Below are 16,967 nucleotides of genomic sequence, written 5' to 3'. Positions count from 1 at the left end.
AATTTAAACTCGGAGGTATGATAGACATTGTGAAATGATAGGAAAAGGCTCAAGGTTAAAGGGCAACTGGGATGTGGGAAAAGAGAAGGGAAAGAAGGAGAAATTTTGTATGTATGTATGTATGTATATACAGGATAGTTAACATGGTTGATCTACTGTCTTCTATTTCTTTGCTGAAAGAAACTGTTAATGAGTCTTTGATTGATTACTATTGCGTGTCTATTTTTTTCATGAGAAATCATTTTGAAGATATCAATACATAATACAACAAGCATTAATTTCCTACCACTTTGTTTGTAACTGTATTGTTTATATTGTTCTTTTGCTATTTTGTAAAAGGTTGTCTGTTAATGTTTTCCTCCTTTTATTTTTACAATAAAAATAAATAAATAAATAAAATCTTTCTTCTTAGGGACCTCTCCTGATTTTGCCTCCAAAATCAGGAGTCCACATTCTCGCTCCTAAACACTAATTACACACACACTGTGTGTACTCCATATTCCCAGGGTCTCCCAATGCACACAGACAATGACCTCAAGGATAGGCTGCCGGATGACTCAAAAGAGCAATGATGAGAAGCATGCCTACCTTGTACCAAAATATGCCCAGGAGGAAGTAATAAAAAACTAATTGTTTTATATTAAGTTTAAAAATCTAAAAATAATTTCCTCTCATGAGTGAGTTTAATAAGATTAAAGTATTAATGTTTTGAAAGCAAAAATAAATCTTACATTCAAGTTTGCCCCTCTGTTGAAGCTGAAAGTTCTAGCAGGAAAATTTATTCACTCATCCCAATAACAGCAAGAGTTTGGAAATTTTGATATATAAAGGGTTTTAATTGTATGAAGAAAATTCAATCCTGGCACATTAATGCTTTTGAAAAATAAAATAAACTCAGAATATCATCTCTGAAAATAACATAAATTCAAGTGCTTATTAATGTTTAATATTAAAAGAGCTATCTTTTAAGTACCATTGGTGAATACTCCTTGCTTATTAAACAGTATCTACTCCAGGTGAACAAACTGAATTTAATTTTTAGGTAAAGATTTCTAAGATGGGCATGATGGCTCACACCTATAATCCCAGTACCCTGGGAGGCTAAGGCAGGAGCATTACATGTTTCAGCCCAGCCTGGGCAACCTGGTGACTTAACAGGACCCTGTCTCAAAAAATAATAAAGGGCTGGGGGTGTAGCTCAGTGTGTTGGCTGTGGGCTCCATCCCAGTACGACACATAAAAAGGAAGAGAGGAAGAAAAAAAGGAAGGGAAAAGGTTTCTTTCTGCCACCAACCTCCACATGACACCTGAAAGGGTAGGAAGCAGATTCAAAGCACCTCCCCATTTCTACCAGACCACCACTTTCCTTATTATTTTTCAGTCAAGGTCACTCACACAAAGCAGTAAAATTCACTTCCTGAAGCTGCATTTTCTGTCCACCATATCTTCCATTCAAACATAACATAGCTTTCAAAAGCTACTCAAGTAAAAAGGAAAGTCTCATCAGGAATGAGTTCTCCCACCAACTAACTGCTCTTAACCCGACATTTCTTTGCTTCCCTTGTCCTCTTCTCTTTTCAAGTAAATTCTAAAAGCCAACTTACTTATGCTACTGCTGCCTAGGCATGATTTACTGGCTCTTTTTAAAAAGCCAATGGACACTTGTTAAAACTTCACAGAAACATGTTTTAATATTTTTTCCACTAAATCTTGCTTCTTTCTTAAAGCTGCTTACGTTTCAAGTGAAAGTTATTACAGATCCTTTTCAAGTTATTACAGTTCCTGTTCATTACAGGAACCTTATTTAAAGCTACTTTGTTGGCTCAATTTGAAAAATCATAAATATCTGAAAAATGATTGTTTTTTAAATTTTCACACACTTATGAAATATTTTCTGCTTATTATGTAAAAGAACATGCAAAGCATATCAGGAATAACAAAAGAAAATGAAATATGGCACTTGTCCTCAAGGAGCACAGAGTTGAACAGAGACATTCTCAAACATTTGTCCTATGGCACATACATTATTTTTTAAAGTACATACTGATTACAGAGTGATAGGTCTCACTCTGACATTTTCATACATGTATATAACATATCCCGACCATATCCACTCCCCACTGTCCCCTCCCTTCTCTCCCTGACATCCCTTTCCTCTCCTCTACTAGTCTCTCTCTCACTTTCACATCCCCCCAACTCCACATGTGAGAGAAAACTTGTAACACTTGTTTTTCTGAATCTGGCTTGTTTTGCTTATCCTGACGATTTGCAGTTCCTGTAAATGACATGATGTTACTCTTTGTGGCTTAACAGTACTCCATTTGTGTATATGTACATCACTCATCAGCAGCTAGTCTGATTCCGTGACTTGGCCACTGTGAAGCTCGCCCCAATAAATACAGTATTATTGTCTATATCTAGATGTCCTCCCACAGCTCCATGCACTTCAAAGGCAGGGCTTTTGAAAGGTGACTGGTTAATGGGAGCCTACAGCTCACTGCTGTTAGGAGGTGGGATCTGGTCAGAAGAGGTAGGTATCTGGGAGCATAACCTGGAAAGGTCCATCTCCCTCCAGCTCTTCCTTTTACTCTCTGCTTCCTGCCTGTCGTGAGGTGAGCACCTTTCCCTCCATATGCCCTAGGCCATGCTTCCTGCCTTGGGGCTGGTGGATTATGGACTGAAATGTCTATAAACTGTGAGCCAAAATAAACTCCTCCTTTAACTTGCAGGGGCTGAGTATTGTTTCTGAGATGAGAAAGTGACTAAGACACAAGGTATGCCGGCCTCTCTACAGTACACAAACCTTCATTCCTTTGGGTATACACTACAGAGAGGTATGGCTGGATCACATGGCATTTCCTGCTCTTAGTGTTTTGAAGAACCTTTATCTAATTGTGGATGCAATAACTTAAATACCCACCAACAGTTGCAGCTTGATTACCTATTCCATGTTATGTACATACACCAAAATATGTTGTATACTATAAGTACATTCTACCCTTAGTCTATTTAAAAAATTTTAAAAACTAATATGTGCATTTACATTTGCTTTTAAAAGAAAAGAATGTATAGAAATCCCCAAAGAGCTTTCACTTTGTCTCAATTACTGATATATACACTAGAAAGTAAGAAATTTTTGAACAAGACTTAAAAAAAAGGCACAGACCCCTTGAAATGGTCTTAGAGATTCCTCTATCTATAGGTCCCCAGATCACATTTTGAGAGGTACAGGTCTAGAAAAATGACAGAACAGGTATACAAATCACTTGAATACAACAGAGGAACTTTTGATACCCCTCCACTTAAGTCACTTCAGATTAACAAAGGCTTTCAATTCCTCACCATTAAATGTAGTGACAGATGCCCACAGCTCTATATACAGAAGTGGGTAGCAGGTTAATCTCTAGCACTCCCACATACTTCTGCTCAAATTATTCGAGAATTTGTTGATGCTAGTTTTAGTAATCATGCCATTTGATTATGCATTACATAAACTCATTAAATTTTGGCTATGCAAGAGAGGGAGATGTTTCTATGAAAACTAGGCTGAATGGTTCGGTAAGCCTTGACATAAAGTTGCTAAAAAATACTGTCAAGTTAGGTATGGGTGGAGACAACTGGGAAGCAAGCATGAAATTCTAAAAGGATGTGAATTTTTATTGCATCACAGTATCTAAGTTCTTGATCCTTTTCTGAAGAAACCAAAACTGAAAATCTAAACTAAATTATAGTTTAATTTGCATAAGGAAGAGCAGTCAATTAGCATCCTATACTGTAAGGCCTTACTTTATATGAACATCAGCAGTTAAATGTACCTTTATATAAATTTTAAGCAAAAATGTTCAAGGTAATTGGGAATGCATATTGCTATTTTTTTTTTTATTTCCTACATTTTAATTTACTGACCAAATACTGGTCCTTCCATATGATCTATGGGATTCTATTACACAAAGCAGAATATGTTAAAGTTATAAGTGTTATAAAACTAAGATGTACATGGAATATTGGGATGAAACACATACACAAAGATTACGTTCAGCTGGGGATTGGAAGGGCTTTGATAGAGAAAGCAATGTTTGTATTACACCTTGAAAAGTGGGTAGCACTTAGGAAGTGTTGGGGTGTGTCTTGGTTACTTTTCTCTCGTTGCTGAGACAAAATACTCAACGCCCAAAATGAAGAAAGGAAAGGTTTATTTAGCTTACACTTTGTGGAGGTTTCAGTTCATACTTGGCTGGCTCCGAGGCAGAAGATAACAAAGCAACAAGAGCAAAGGGGGAAACAGCAGCCGAAGGGCAAAGCAGCCAGAGCAAAAAGGAGGAATGGCCGCAAGCAGCTTGTTTCTTGCCTTACATGTAAACAGGCTACCCCCATCTAAGGGGCGTGAAGCTCTCACATAATCTCCATGCCCTCCTCTTCCACAGGCTCAGGATGTGTACAAAGTAAGCACCCTGGCTTCCTGCTAAGTTACTTAGCCAAACCTCTAGACTCCCCAAGTTGACACAATGTATCAACCATAACAGGGTGGCAAGAAGGAAAGTCACTGAAGGTGTGTGAGCAACCCTCGCAGGGCTTTTGGTATGTGCCCACTGATCTCTCCTACTTGAAATTTTCAACTACGGGACTCAACCACAAATCAGTGGAAGGACATGACAATGCCAGCAATATGAACAGAAGCCATAAAGCTTCTAAATCGTATTGAGGGTTTTAGAGCGGTTCAGCTCTTACCTTTCCTTCTCTAGGCTTATTTGTTCAATACTTTGGATTACGGGGAAAATTATAGGTTCTTTTCTAAATCTTCTCACCCCGCCCCTTTTTGTCCAAGTTGGCTTGGTAATTGGTTTCTGTGATGTACTCTTAGCAAGTATGAAAAGGTGATGGTATCTTACTTATGCATATCTTGCCACCTAGTTTCACCAAAAAAAGAGAGAAAGACGTTTAAAGGGTGGGTACACAAAGCAGACCCTATAAAAAGGATTACAGGCTTCTAGTAGGATTCTGTCACTAAATTATGGTGTTCCTTTGGAGAAATTACATCTCTGGGCCTCAGCATCTCTATAATGAAGTTACCAGCATCTCTGAGATCTCTGCCAGTTCTCTTTCACTAAATAAAAACACTGGCCTCTGCTCCAATTGGGAATGTCTTATTATTTCATTAATGTTTATTTTGTTTGTTATACTCTCAAAAGGACCTAGATGCAATTCAGTTTTCCCTGGGTATAAATCAGAAAGTGTTTCTTGGAATAACAACAAAAGAAGCTGTTCAAAACTTGAAATATTGAGACTTCTGCTCTAAATTGCAACTTCCTACTACATATCTGAACATTAAGACCTATTTTACTTTCAAAAACTGAAAAGAAAGGATCAGGTTGTGCTTCTTTCAAGGTAAGGGCATCCCTAGTTTGAACAAGGTAAAGCAATGTGCGAGCAGGAAGGGTACTTATTAGACTGTCATGTAAGTAATGTGCTCATGTATATCACAAAGTCCTTAGGCATGAAGAAGTTTGAGTCATTCACTTCCACACAGGCTCACACCCCATCTGAATGTGGAGGCTGTGCAGGGCACTTCTAATTTAGTTAAAACAGACCAGGAGGTTAGACTCAGGACTGACCCTCCAGAATTTGAAGGGATTCTCTTTTTTACATCACTGCTGTGACTTTGAGAAGGACAGAAGAACTTTCCAGGAGAAAATGCATTTAAAAGGTAAATCATTTTTAATATTCTTGTAGTCTTTCTTCTCATTTGAAGTATTTTCCTATTAGTTTTCTTGCCTGTGAATCTCAGGGTAATGCCACCTGGTATCTTAAATAAGTTAGGCAAACTTACTATTCTTAAATTATTAAAAAGATAGAAAGGTGATCTTTATTCAAATTTGTGAATTGCTGTTCTGATCTCTATTTGGCCTTCAGGAATTTTAGTAATAAAAGATTTTTTCCGGGGCTGGGGATTTAGCTCAGCAGCACAGTGCCTGCCTGGCAAGCATAATGTTGTGAGTTTGGTTCCCGGTACTGGAAAAAAAACAAAAACAAAAACAAAAACAAAAAAAGACTTTTACCAATTTCAATAACTATGATTATTCACCTCAAAGGTAATGAACAGAAGTCACATAAATATTCTCTGAAGTTATCATGTTTTGTTTTCCAACAGTAGTGACTGAACCTAGGGAGAGCTAAGCTATATTCCCAGCTCTTTATTTTTTTATTTTGAGCAGGGGTCTCAGTAAATTGCCTGGCTGCCAGCCTAGCCTCAAATTTTCAATCCTTCTGCCTCAACCTCCTGAATACAGTAGTTGGGATTACAGACATGTGACTCTGTCCTGCTAAAATCACCTGTTTATACATATTTTCTTATAATAATATTCAAATTATAAAATATATCTAATGTGTTGAGAATTCCCAATTTAAAATAAAATAGTTTGAGGATTGGGCTCAGGATCTAAAAAGATTCAACTTCCTAACCTATAATATTCTTCTTTAACTGCTCCCTATGGACTGGAAGAAAGGGACTGTAGTTACATCCCTGAACAAAAAAATGCTGCAATGCTACCCAAAGAGTATTTGCGGTGACAAGACTAGATGTCAAGGATCAGGAAGGTAAGCGGTTAGCAAAGGTACAAAACAAATGCTTCAAATGTCTGTAAAGAGTTTGGATTGCTCTACCAGTTTACAGAAACTGACTTTCCACCAAAAAAAAAAAAACAAATCCAGCAAATGAGCATTTAAAAAAAAATTCACATGTGTATGTTTCAGTATTTACAAAGCAAAGTTCACAAATCATCATACACACACTTCAGATTATAGTCTGCCTTTTGCTTGTTACACCACATACATAATTAAATCAATATAAAAATATCAAATACAGATATAACATGATGCCGTATAAAGACATAATTTTCACTCCAAAGTTGCTTTCAAGAATAAGATGCTGATAAAACTCCCAAATAAATTCAGTTACAAAAATACAGTAATGCTACTGCACATAATAATAAAAGAAAATGGGCAGAGGAATCATTGTGTCATAATATAGGTTGATTTTTCCAGTTTCCAAAGTGGTTGGGACCAGATGTTTCCAAATGCCATTTTTTTTTTTTTTGGAATATTGTCACAGGTTTCACTGATTGACACTCCTAATCCAAAAATTCAAAACCCGAAACTTTTTTAAAAACCATTTTGGAGAGCTAGGGACATAGTTTAGGATAGAGCACTTGCTTAGTATGTGTGAGGTCCTGAGTGCAATTTCCAGCATTGGAGGAAAACAAAACAAAGCAAGACATGACACGACACGACACAACACGACATGACACATTTTCCATTTTCAGATTAGGGAAATACAACCTGTATTTTGATGCTATCTAGCTTTAGCAGTGACACTTAAAATGAAAAAAAAAAAAAAATTACAAAAAATAGTAAAAGTGAGTGTCCTGGAAAGATTAAGTGTTTTAGAAAATAGGCTTACACTATAGAGCTACGCTTTGGCCAAACAGCACCAAACAGTATGGCAGATATACTGAAGGGCCCAACGAAGTACTCTGTGCTGAAAGTCCTCTGTACTTAGAAGACTATAATTGAAGAAGGTTCATTACCAACATTTTAAAATCAATTGAATATAATGCAATACTTTATCTTTAATAATTCTTGTTCCCTTTATTATGCTTAATCAAGTAACAGTAGTAACACCGTACACTTCTAGTTTAGCTCTTCATGATTTTTAAGGGGTGGGGATATGGCTCAGTGGCATAAGTGCCTGTCTGGCAAACACAATGTCCTGAGTTTGATTCCCGGTACCTGCCCCCTCCAAAAAATAAAACTGATCAACATGATTTTTAAGATATTTTGATGTTAAAAGATCCTTCTACCACACAAAGGTAGAAGTTACGAACCTACCACTCTGAACTCCTTTCAGATAAGACTTTTCCTGAGCTCATCAATTTCCCTAACATGGTGGTTCCTCAACTCTGGTTGATCGTTAGAATCACCTGGGGGAACATTAAAAAAAAATACTGTGCCTAACCCCAAAGAACCTGCTTCAACTGTATGGTGTGGGAAAGAGGCAGCAGCCACATTTTCACATCTTTCTTTCTGATATCTCTTTTCTTACTCTTTCCTGTACCTTCTCTCCACATCTATTAATTTTATTTTCTTGAGATATGAAGGAAATAGTTCTCAGAGCTGTTCAAAGATGCAGTCCACTGTAGTATTTGTCATTAATTAATATATCTTATAAAAGACAAAATACTAGCATTAAACTTAGACAACAATTTTAAGTCATAACTCAATTACAGAAATGTTAACAATGTAAAAAAATGTTAATGAGACTTTCCATCCCTACAATTACTTTACTCTGTAAGAAACCACATGAGCTCCTATGAGCCTCCCTCCTGTGTCCTCTCCTGTACTGTCTCGTCAATGAAGACCCACAGGATGCAAAGTGAAGAGGCTAACAGGAGGCACTGCAGGAAGGGCAGCATTTGAGAGCAGAGACCCTCTTTGGTCACTGATTTCATGAGTAATATTTTTACAATAGTCTTATAAGTCATGTCATTCATTTAGAGACTGTAGGTAATAATTATTAACCTAAAACAACACTTTCCCAAGGAGACAGTAAAATTCCATTTTGCCAAAGAGCACTACAAAAATAAGTTCTAGGGGCTGGGGATTTAGATCAGAGGCACAGGGCCTGCATGGCAAGCGCGAGGTCCTGAGTTCGATTCCTGGTAATGGAAAAAAAAAAAAAAACAAAAAAAAACAAAAAAAGTTCTATACAATATTATAACTTCCATGTTGATTTGATGGCTTACAGAAATGTTGTGCTCATTTAGTTACAATAAGAGTCTAAGTAAATAATAACACAGAAGCCATACTTCAAAAAAAAAAGCTTCATTTTAAAGAAAAGGTATGACTGCTTACAAAAACACAAATTTCCCTGAAACATTCATCTTCTAAAGTGCAACACAAATATGGTTTATATATTGTTGTCAGGACTACCTCTGCAGTGAGAGGCAGAGAAACATGGAACGAAATTTACCTGGCTTCCCAGCTCGCCTGTCAACTTTACTGTACTCTATTCACACATAGTGTTTTCTTCTTTTCTACACGCCTCAAATTGTGAGACTAAAACTTTCCCAATGTAGCCAAGTTGCCTAGGCTTCTTTGAAGACTCAGTTTGACACTGCAAAACATGTCCAAGTGTATTTATTATTCCACTGGACTGGAGTGACATGTTTACATGATCTTCTGGCCAGAGATCATGTCCAGTGAGTCCTGGCAAAGTTCAGCCACTGTACAGTGTGAGATGCTGTGGTCGGTTACATAAGGGAGCTGACACTGGACATGTGAGTATGATTCCAGTCCCAGAAAATATTTAATGCAGATGAATTTTATATTCAAAATGAAAATAAAGTTTTGACATTCAAGTAAAACTAAAAGAGAAAAATCCTTGATTCTTAAAATATGAATACATAATACTGCAGTTTATTTTACTTTTTAACACACAAAAGGCTAACATAATATATTCATAGAGATATTAAGATGAATGTTTCTCCTATCGAGTGCTATTAGTAAGAGGCTATGAAGAGAAAAATGAGAAATTCAGCTTGTGAAAAGCATATAGGAAGGTCAAAGCACATATCCATAAAGTAGAAATTGACAGCTGCTGCTCTATAGTTGCTTTTACTGTCTAAGATAATGGGAACTAATCTCTTCAGAAGACATGCAGAATAAGCACACAGGTGAAAACAACCAAAAAGATTTGGTAGGGCTGCGGACACAGCTTATTGTTAAAGCACTTGCCTAGCATGCATTAGGTTCTGGGTTTGATCCCTGACACAGCAAAAATTGTGTGTGTGCATAATATAGTTGTAGAGAATGTGGAGACACATCTTGTTCCTATGAAAAGCAGCTCTTAAAACCATCCATTTCCTCTAAAAAGCAGTTTGAATTTCACAGCTGAATGATCCATGAGTCTAGGGGAATCATCCAACCTTATATCTTCCAACCAGATAAAAGACCTTTCTGGTAAGACTGTGTCTTGGTTACTTTTCTCTCATGCTGAGATGAAATACCCAACACCCAAAATTAAGGAAGGAAAGATTTATTTAGCTCACAGTTTGCAGAAGTTTCAGCCCGTAATCAGCTGGCTCCAAGGAAGGGTGGCACATGGCAGAGGGGCAATAGTTCAAGGGAGTGGAAGACACAAAAGCAACAAAAGCAAAAATATGGGAGCAAGCCTCTCTCCCTCCCTTATACTGTATGTGGGCTATCTGCCCACATCTACACAACCTCCATGCCCTCCTCTTCGGCAAGCTGAAGATGTTTACAAAGTAAGGACCTTGGCCCCCTGCCGAATCACTTACTTGAACTTTTAAACTTCTCAGGTTGACACAATGAACAACATCCTACAGTGGTAAGGGCATGTCCTTTTCATCCCAGGAGGTACAACTGCTGAGTTACTTAGTTGAATTTCTAGACTCCTCAAGTTGACACAATGTATCAACCATAACAGGTTCCATTTACTTTTGCGGGGTGGTAACTCAGGATCTTGTGTTTGTCAGGAAGGTACTTGTGCCCCAGCTATCTCCCCAGCACTCCATTTACTTCTGTGGCATGGAAGCATCTATGGCATATAAGGGGCACAAGTACATGTTATGATGATGTCCTATGTCAATCAATCATGGTGATGACAAAGACCTCATTTCCCATTAGAAGCTGGCAGGAAAGATGGAATTCCTTCCATCATCCGGGAATAAACTCTATACAATGCACATGGCAGATGATCATTACCTCAAGGTAGAAGATTTTGTCAGAATTTGGTTAGCCATTAACTCAGACAAGGATCTGTTTAAATTCACAAAGTTGGCTAATGGGCTCTTTTGTGTACATGATTACAGACGTCTAAATTATAGGTGATCCAGGGACATATGTGTACCCATATTTACAGCAACACAATCTGTAATAGTTAGATCTTGGAAACAACCCAAATGCTCCTCAACCAAGGAATGGATAAAAGAGATGTGGCCTTTTTATACAATTTTTTTATAGGTAAATACATGCAACTCGAGACCATACTCATAAGTGAAATAAACCAGACATGTGTAAACATTGTGTTGTCGCTAGTGTGTCCCAAGCTGAAAGTGTATAAATAACATCCAAAATGTACAATACATGCTATAAAATGGAAAGAAACTTCAAAAAGAAAGAGAAACTGGGATGGGGGAAGGGAGAAAACAAGTGGTCAAATCTAGTGGTCAAAAAAATATATATAAGATAAAGACCTCATTCTCTTAGTTCACTGAAAAGAAAAGTTTGTGCTAATACTGTTTGGACAATTAAAAGTCGATATCTTGAACTCTGGGTAACTACTTTGAAGATGAAAATATGCAATGTATTAATCATTATTACCTTCTTTTCTTGTTTTGAAACTTTAGTTTTCTCTTTAAAAAGATACAGTGATCTAACTCTTACATTAATGTTATGAAAAGAAAACAGGGCCCTTCTCTTCTAATTTTTGTTTTTTTTGCTCAAAAAGGCAGATGAAATCCTCAAATCTAGTGATCAAGTATACATAGGCAAGCTAATCTTTGATATGTGGTTTAATAACTCCTGCTAAAACCACCGAATTCTAGTTTACAGTTGCATGGGGGCAGAGAAATACAGTCACACAAATTAGGAATGTTTCCCTCAGTGTGGGTATAGAACCAGCATTTTATAATTTCAGGACTATGTGAACATGATTGACACTACCCTGGACACGCACTCCATATCTCAAATACATATAAATTTAGAACAGACTAGTAAGAAACCAGCCTGCATTTCTCTTAAGGAGGCCTGTGTACCACAACAGGCAGCAATGATCGACAGACCCCTACACTTCCTGTGAAATGCAATCATTTTGCTTTAAAAGAAGTAGTGCAGATAAGGTTCGGTCTACTGGACACTCTTTTGCTTTTTTAAGACTACCAGATGGAGCAAAGAGGACACAGAAGGAAAGTCCTACGGCTTCATATCAGCTTGTAGTGAGGCATTAAGACAAGGCTTCAGTTATACTACTGTTGCCAAGACATGGGTGGCAAACAAAGGATAGCAAACAAATCCTCCAGGTCAGATTTGCTGAAGGCAAAGACCGGAGTGCAGTCTGAAGTGAGAAAAAGTGTTCAAGGGTAAGAGGTATGTGATGGGTGGTTTGGAGCCTATCAAGACAAGTCTGCAGAAGCAAAGAGCACTCATCAGTGGTTTTGAAAATCTGGCAGCAGAATCCAGAAGTGAGCCGGCAAGTGTGAAGAAGCTGAAGTGATTTCTGAACAGGTGGGCAGTATCACTAGCCACAGTCCTGCCTCACCTCCTACACCATTGCCACCCCCACGAAAGCCCATCCTCTAGCAGTCACAGCATCAAGGCTTCTCCACAGAGGCATCTACACACTGACCAACAGAGTGTAAGGAAGCAGACCCAAGATTACATAGTATCTAATGATAGCACTTTATTTAAACACACAAGAAAATTCTAGCACAGTCTATATCACTACCCTATAGTCATGTTGTACCAATTCTGGTATGCCATGAAGTTCATAAAAAGAGGACTACAGATGAAATTGTTATGATTTTGCTATTACATGGTGCTATTCAGTGACCATTTGGTAACATAAGAATTCCATGAGTATATTTCCAAAGCCCCCCCCCCAACCATTTGGTGTTTCTAAATCAGTGACAGCCACAGAAAAGATTTGATTCTTTAAAAAAAAAAAAAAAGAAAATCAACAAATATGCAATTGCTGGAATACAAGATCAAACTCTTAAAATGTTATATGTCTGAAAGGAACTATTAGTCCAAGTGGTGGCTTTGCCATTAAAACTATACAATCCTAGGGCTGGGGATTTAGTTCAGCGGCAAAGCCCCGGCCTGGCAAGCGCAAGGTCGTGAGTTCGGTTCCCAGTACCGGAAAAAAACCAAAAAAAAAAAAAAAAAAAAAACTATACAATCCTAGATAAAACTCTCAAAATTCTCTGGAACACAATTTTATCTCTGGTAAAAATGAGGAGGTTTAATTTCATTGTTTCTTTCTTCTTCTTCTTTTTTTTTTTTTTGGCTTTTTTGAGACAGGGTCTTGCTATGCAGTTCAGGGGGGCCTTGAGCTCATTTTTGTAATCCAGGCTGGTCTCAAACTTGCAAGGATCCTCCTGCCTCAGCCTCTTGAGTGCTGGAATTACAGGTTTCGCAATTTCATTGTTTCTAAGCAAAAACTCAGCTCTGAAAATATTTTGCCTTAGTTTTTCAGTCCAGCTTGAACGAGCTTTTGATATCTCAATGACAAATGTTAAATTCAGTGCCTGCTATAATTAAGGGTGTAATTTTTAAAGAAAACCTAACACTAGGGGCTGGGGATTTAGCTCAGAGGCACAGTGCCTGGCTAGCAAGTGCAAGGTCGTGAGTTCGATTCCCGGTACCGGGGAAAAAAAAAAAAAAAAAGAAAACCTAACACTGGTCATAAAAAAGATAGATCTTTTTAGAAAAATTTTGTTCTAATACTTAACACACAGTTAAATAATTTTAAAATAACTTTAATGCAATAAAACAGAAATCCATCTAATATATTATCTAAAGTCTAATTCTAAGAACAATGTCATTCTTCAAAATAGCTTAGTAACAGGTCAAAAATAGTATATTGGGTAAAATATTCACATTTCTTATTACCACTGACATTTAAACACTATAAATGAAAGTTCAGACCCTAACAAAGCTTTTGAAAGCAAGTTAAAGGGGAAGAAGGGGATAAGGGGCTAGGGATATATCACACATTGCCCTTTCACTTTCTGTGACACTGACAGACAATAAACAAAAACTTTCCATGGTAGCACTTATAGCAGGCCTTCTGAATCTTAATCTTTTTCCTATCTTCCCAACACATGTACGCACACACATGGACACAGTACAATATTTTCTGTAGTCTGCAAGCCTTTGAGTAGCACTGAAATAAGTTTTGGGTCATGAATTATTCAACAACGAAAAAGTAAATCATTATTACAAAGCCTATTTGATTTTTTACCTTTAGGGCAAAAAGTAATTTCTTTTCACTTAATGAACAGCCCACATCAAAATCACATGCCAATCCAATTAAATCTGAGTGCAGTATCACAAATAACAGGTTTAAATACTCTTATTTAGGTCTCAAAAATGACTGTAACACAGTAAAATATGTGATTTTTTAAGGAGAGAAAATTCTGTATGTCTAGTTCCTTTCACCTTAGGTTTCTATTTATCATTCATTTTAAAAATGATACTAATGCAATATACAGTATTTTCCAAAAGATGACATTATTTAATATTAAGCCTTCCTAAGAAATAATGTAAGGTATTTAAAGTGGACAGAAATTCACATTTGGCTGGAGAATTAAACATGTGCGATTGCTTGACTGGTGGGAGGAAATTCAGCCTATTCCACATAGCTCTTACTACTAGAAAGAATATACATAAAAACACTCTGAAAAGAAATCCCTTCCCCGACACAGTTAAATGCAAATTCTCTTTTCTGTCTTACTCCAGAAAGCTCCTGCACACATAGCTGATACGCCACCTACTGCAAAGCTGAGCTGACAGCGCAAGCGACGCTGCTAGCTTTTCCATTCCATCGCCAGACTGGGCTGAATAAAGGCGTGTGTGTGCAATAGTGTTTCTTTTTTTAAAAATCTCAAAGCCAAGAAGAACAAACTGAAATAACAGCTTCAAAAATGGAGCGTAAAATAATCAGAAGAGAAAAAGAAAAGGAGTATGAAGGGAAACACAACAGCCTGGAAGACGCTGAGCAAGGAAAACACTGCAAATCCACACTGATGACCCTCAACGTTGGTGGATATTTATACATCACGCAAAAACAGACACTGACCAAGTACCCAGATACTTTCCTTGAAGGTATCGTAAACGGGAAAATCCTCTGCCCATTTGACGCTGATGGCCATTACTTCATAGACAGGGATGGGCTCCTCTTCAGGCATGTCCTAAACTTCCTACGAAATGGAGAACTTCTACTGCCCGAAGGGTTTCGAGAAAATCAACTTCTTGCACAAGAAGCAGAATTCTTTCAGCTCAAGGGACTGGCAGAAGAAGTGAAATCCAGGTGGGAAAAGGAACAGCTAACACCCAGAGAGACTACTTTCTTGGAAATAACAGATAACCATGATCGTTCTCAAGGACTGAGAATCTTCTGTAATGCTCCTGATTTCATTTCAAAAATAAAATCTCGAATTGTTCTGGTATCCAAAAGCAGGCTGGATGGATTTCCAGAGGAGTTTTCAATATCATCAAATATCATTCAGTTTAAATACTTCATAAAGTCTGAAAATGGCACTCGGCTTGTACTAAAGGAAGACAACACCTTTGTCTGTACCTTGGAAACTCTTAAGTTTGAGGCTATAATGATGGCTTTAAAGTGTGGTTTTAGACTGCTGACCAGCCTGGATTGTTCTAAAGGATCAATTGTTCACAGCGATGCACTTCATTTTATCAAGTAATTACCTGTCTCACAAACAAAGGCAACAAGCATGCAGCCAGCAAGCTTCGGAAAACCACAGCATCAAAGGCATCCCAAATAACGTGCTCAGCTAGCTCTGCACTATAGAGCCCTGCTGCCCTGCTAATCAAGTACTGTGAGCTAACGGTATGTAATTCTATCAGTTAAGATGCTCTTCTCTGGGGTGCTCCTGCTGATCACTTTCTCCTAAAATGAAAACAGTAACCATCTACATACTATAAATAAAAACTGAATGCTTTTGCTATTTGTTCATTTTTCCTTAAGCTGTCTTTCAATCACTATGTCTTGGGTACTTGTACAAAAAACAAGCATGCATATTATCTATAGTTCATTTAAATAAATGGTAATAAAATATTTTAAGGGGCTGTAAGGTTTAACATTCTTTCTATTTATTGCAAAAATCTACAAAGAAACTGAACTGATAAAATTAACCAATGAGCAAAACAGAAGTGCAGCTTTACCTTAAACTGCTAGAGTGAAACAAAATGATATTGTAAAAAGGTATTAAAGCTATTCATTTGATTTTTAATAGCTGGCACCAAAAGCTTATTCACAGTGCTTGTATTTCATACTAAAATTACAGCTGAATTGATATTTTGCTGAAAATTCCTAGAAAACTGTTGATGACAATAAAAGATAACACTATCAGCTTCTTTGCTTGTATTACTAATTATAATAAAAAGTTACATGTGTCACTTTAAAAACAAATAGTACCACTTGATGATTTTGCATAACACCTATACTATACATTGAGGTAACCCACGACAGGCTACAATAGCCCTGGCTGGTCTTGCAACTGACAGAAATCAGCAAATTCATTTCTTTGCACAACTGAACTCCAGTATAGCATGGATAACTTAGTTTCAACAGGGTACATGGCATTAGAGCAAAAGCATCCATTTTCACAATCATCCTATATATTTATTACTTTTTTGCAGCTCAAAAATATTAAATGAGTATCACTAAAGATTCTTATGAAAGAACTTCATTGATTATTTTCAATATTTATCCAAATGCTCAATCTTAGACTCACAAGTTATGTTGATTTCTTCATGGTAACTAAACATTTTTTAAATCATTTTACATATGGCTGTTTCTATAAAATAAATGTACAATACAAACTGAACTTTAAATATGAGTCCATTCCCCATCCCAAGCCGGCCCCAATAGAAAAACACCTAAATCCTTTCTCTGTACTCATTCTTCATTTAGAACTGGTTATATCTTAAATTTGCTCCTTTGAAATTAAATTAAAACTGACAACTAAATCTCAATCTTAACAACCTTTAACAAAAGGTATTTTAAAAATCTTGGCTGAGGTTACACAGATAAATCAGGATCCATTCCAAAATTTTGATTACTCATAAAAACTTAGAATGAGTAAAGCTAACTAATATCCTTTCTGGAACTATATGTGACTTGCATTTACAACACCTAAGGTAATATC

The 16,967-nt window shown here is 37.0% G+C and overlaps 2 protein-coding genes across 3 annotated transcripts in view; one reads left to right on the top strand and one right to left on the bottom strand.

Annotated features, from left to right (window-relative positions):
• Gtf2f2 (general transcription factor IIF, polypeptide 2, 30kDa) overlaps nucleotides 1-16,967 on the bottom strand; it is a 152,040-nt gene that overhangs the window by 71,076 nt on the left and 63,997 nt on the right. The gene's annotated exons all lie outside the window — the stretch shown is intronic.
• Nucleotides 5,547-16,168, top strand: Kctd4 (potassium channel tetramerization domain containing 4). Of its 2 annotated transcripts, XM_005409082.2 has the most exons (3): nucleotides 5,547-5,704; nucleotides 6,500-6,594; nucleotides 14,536-16,168. In XM_005409082.2, the coding sequence occupies exon 3, from the start codon at nucleotides 14,721-14,723 to the stop codon at nucleotides 15,498-15,500; it is 780 nt and encodes a 259-aa protein (XP_005409139.1). In that variant the 5' UTR covers nucleotides 5,547-5,704; nucleotides 6,500-6,594; nucleotides 14,536-14,720; the 3' UTR covers nucleotides 15,501-16,168. The 2 variants fall into 2 exon arrangements, with proteins under 2 accessions (XP_005409139.1, XP_005409140.1); XM_005409083.2 differs by lacking the exon at nucleotides 6,500-6,594.

The sequence above is a fragment of the Chinchilla lanigera genome, unplaced genomic scaffold (assembly GCF_000276665.1).
Source record: "Chinchilla lanigera isolate Chin_1 unplaced genomic scaffold, ChiLan1.0 scaffold00117, whole genome shotgun sequence".
In the NCBI taxonomy this organism is placed as follows: Eukaryota; Metazoa; Chordata; class Mammalia; order Rodentia; family Chinchillidae; genus Chinchilla; species Chinchilla lanigera.
The sequence above is the reverse complement of the archived record's forward strand: the minus strand, read 5'-3'. Positions and strand labels throughout refer to the sequence as shown.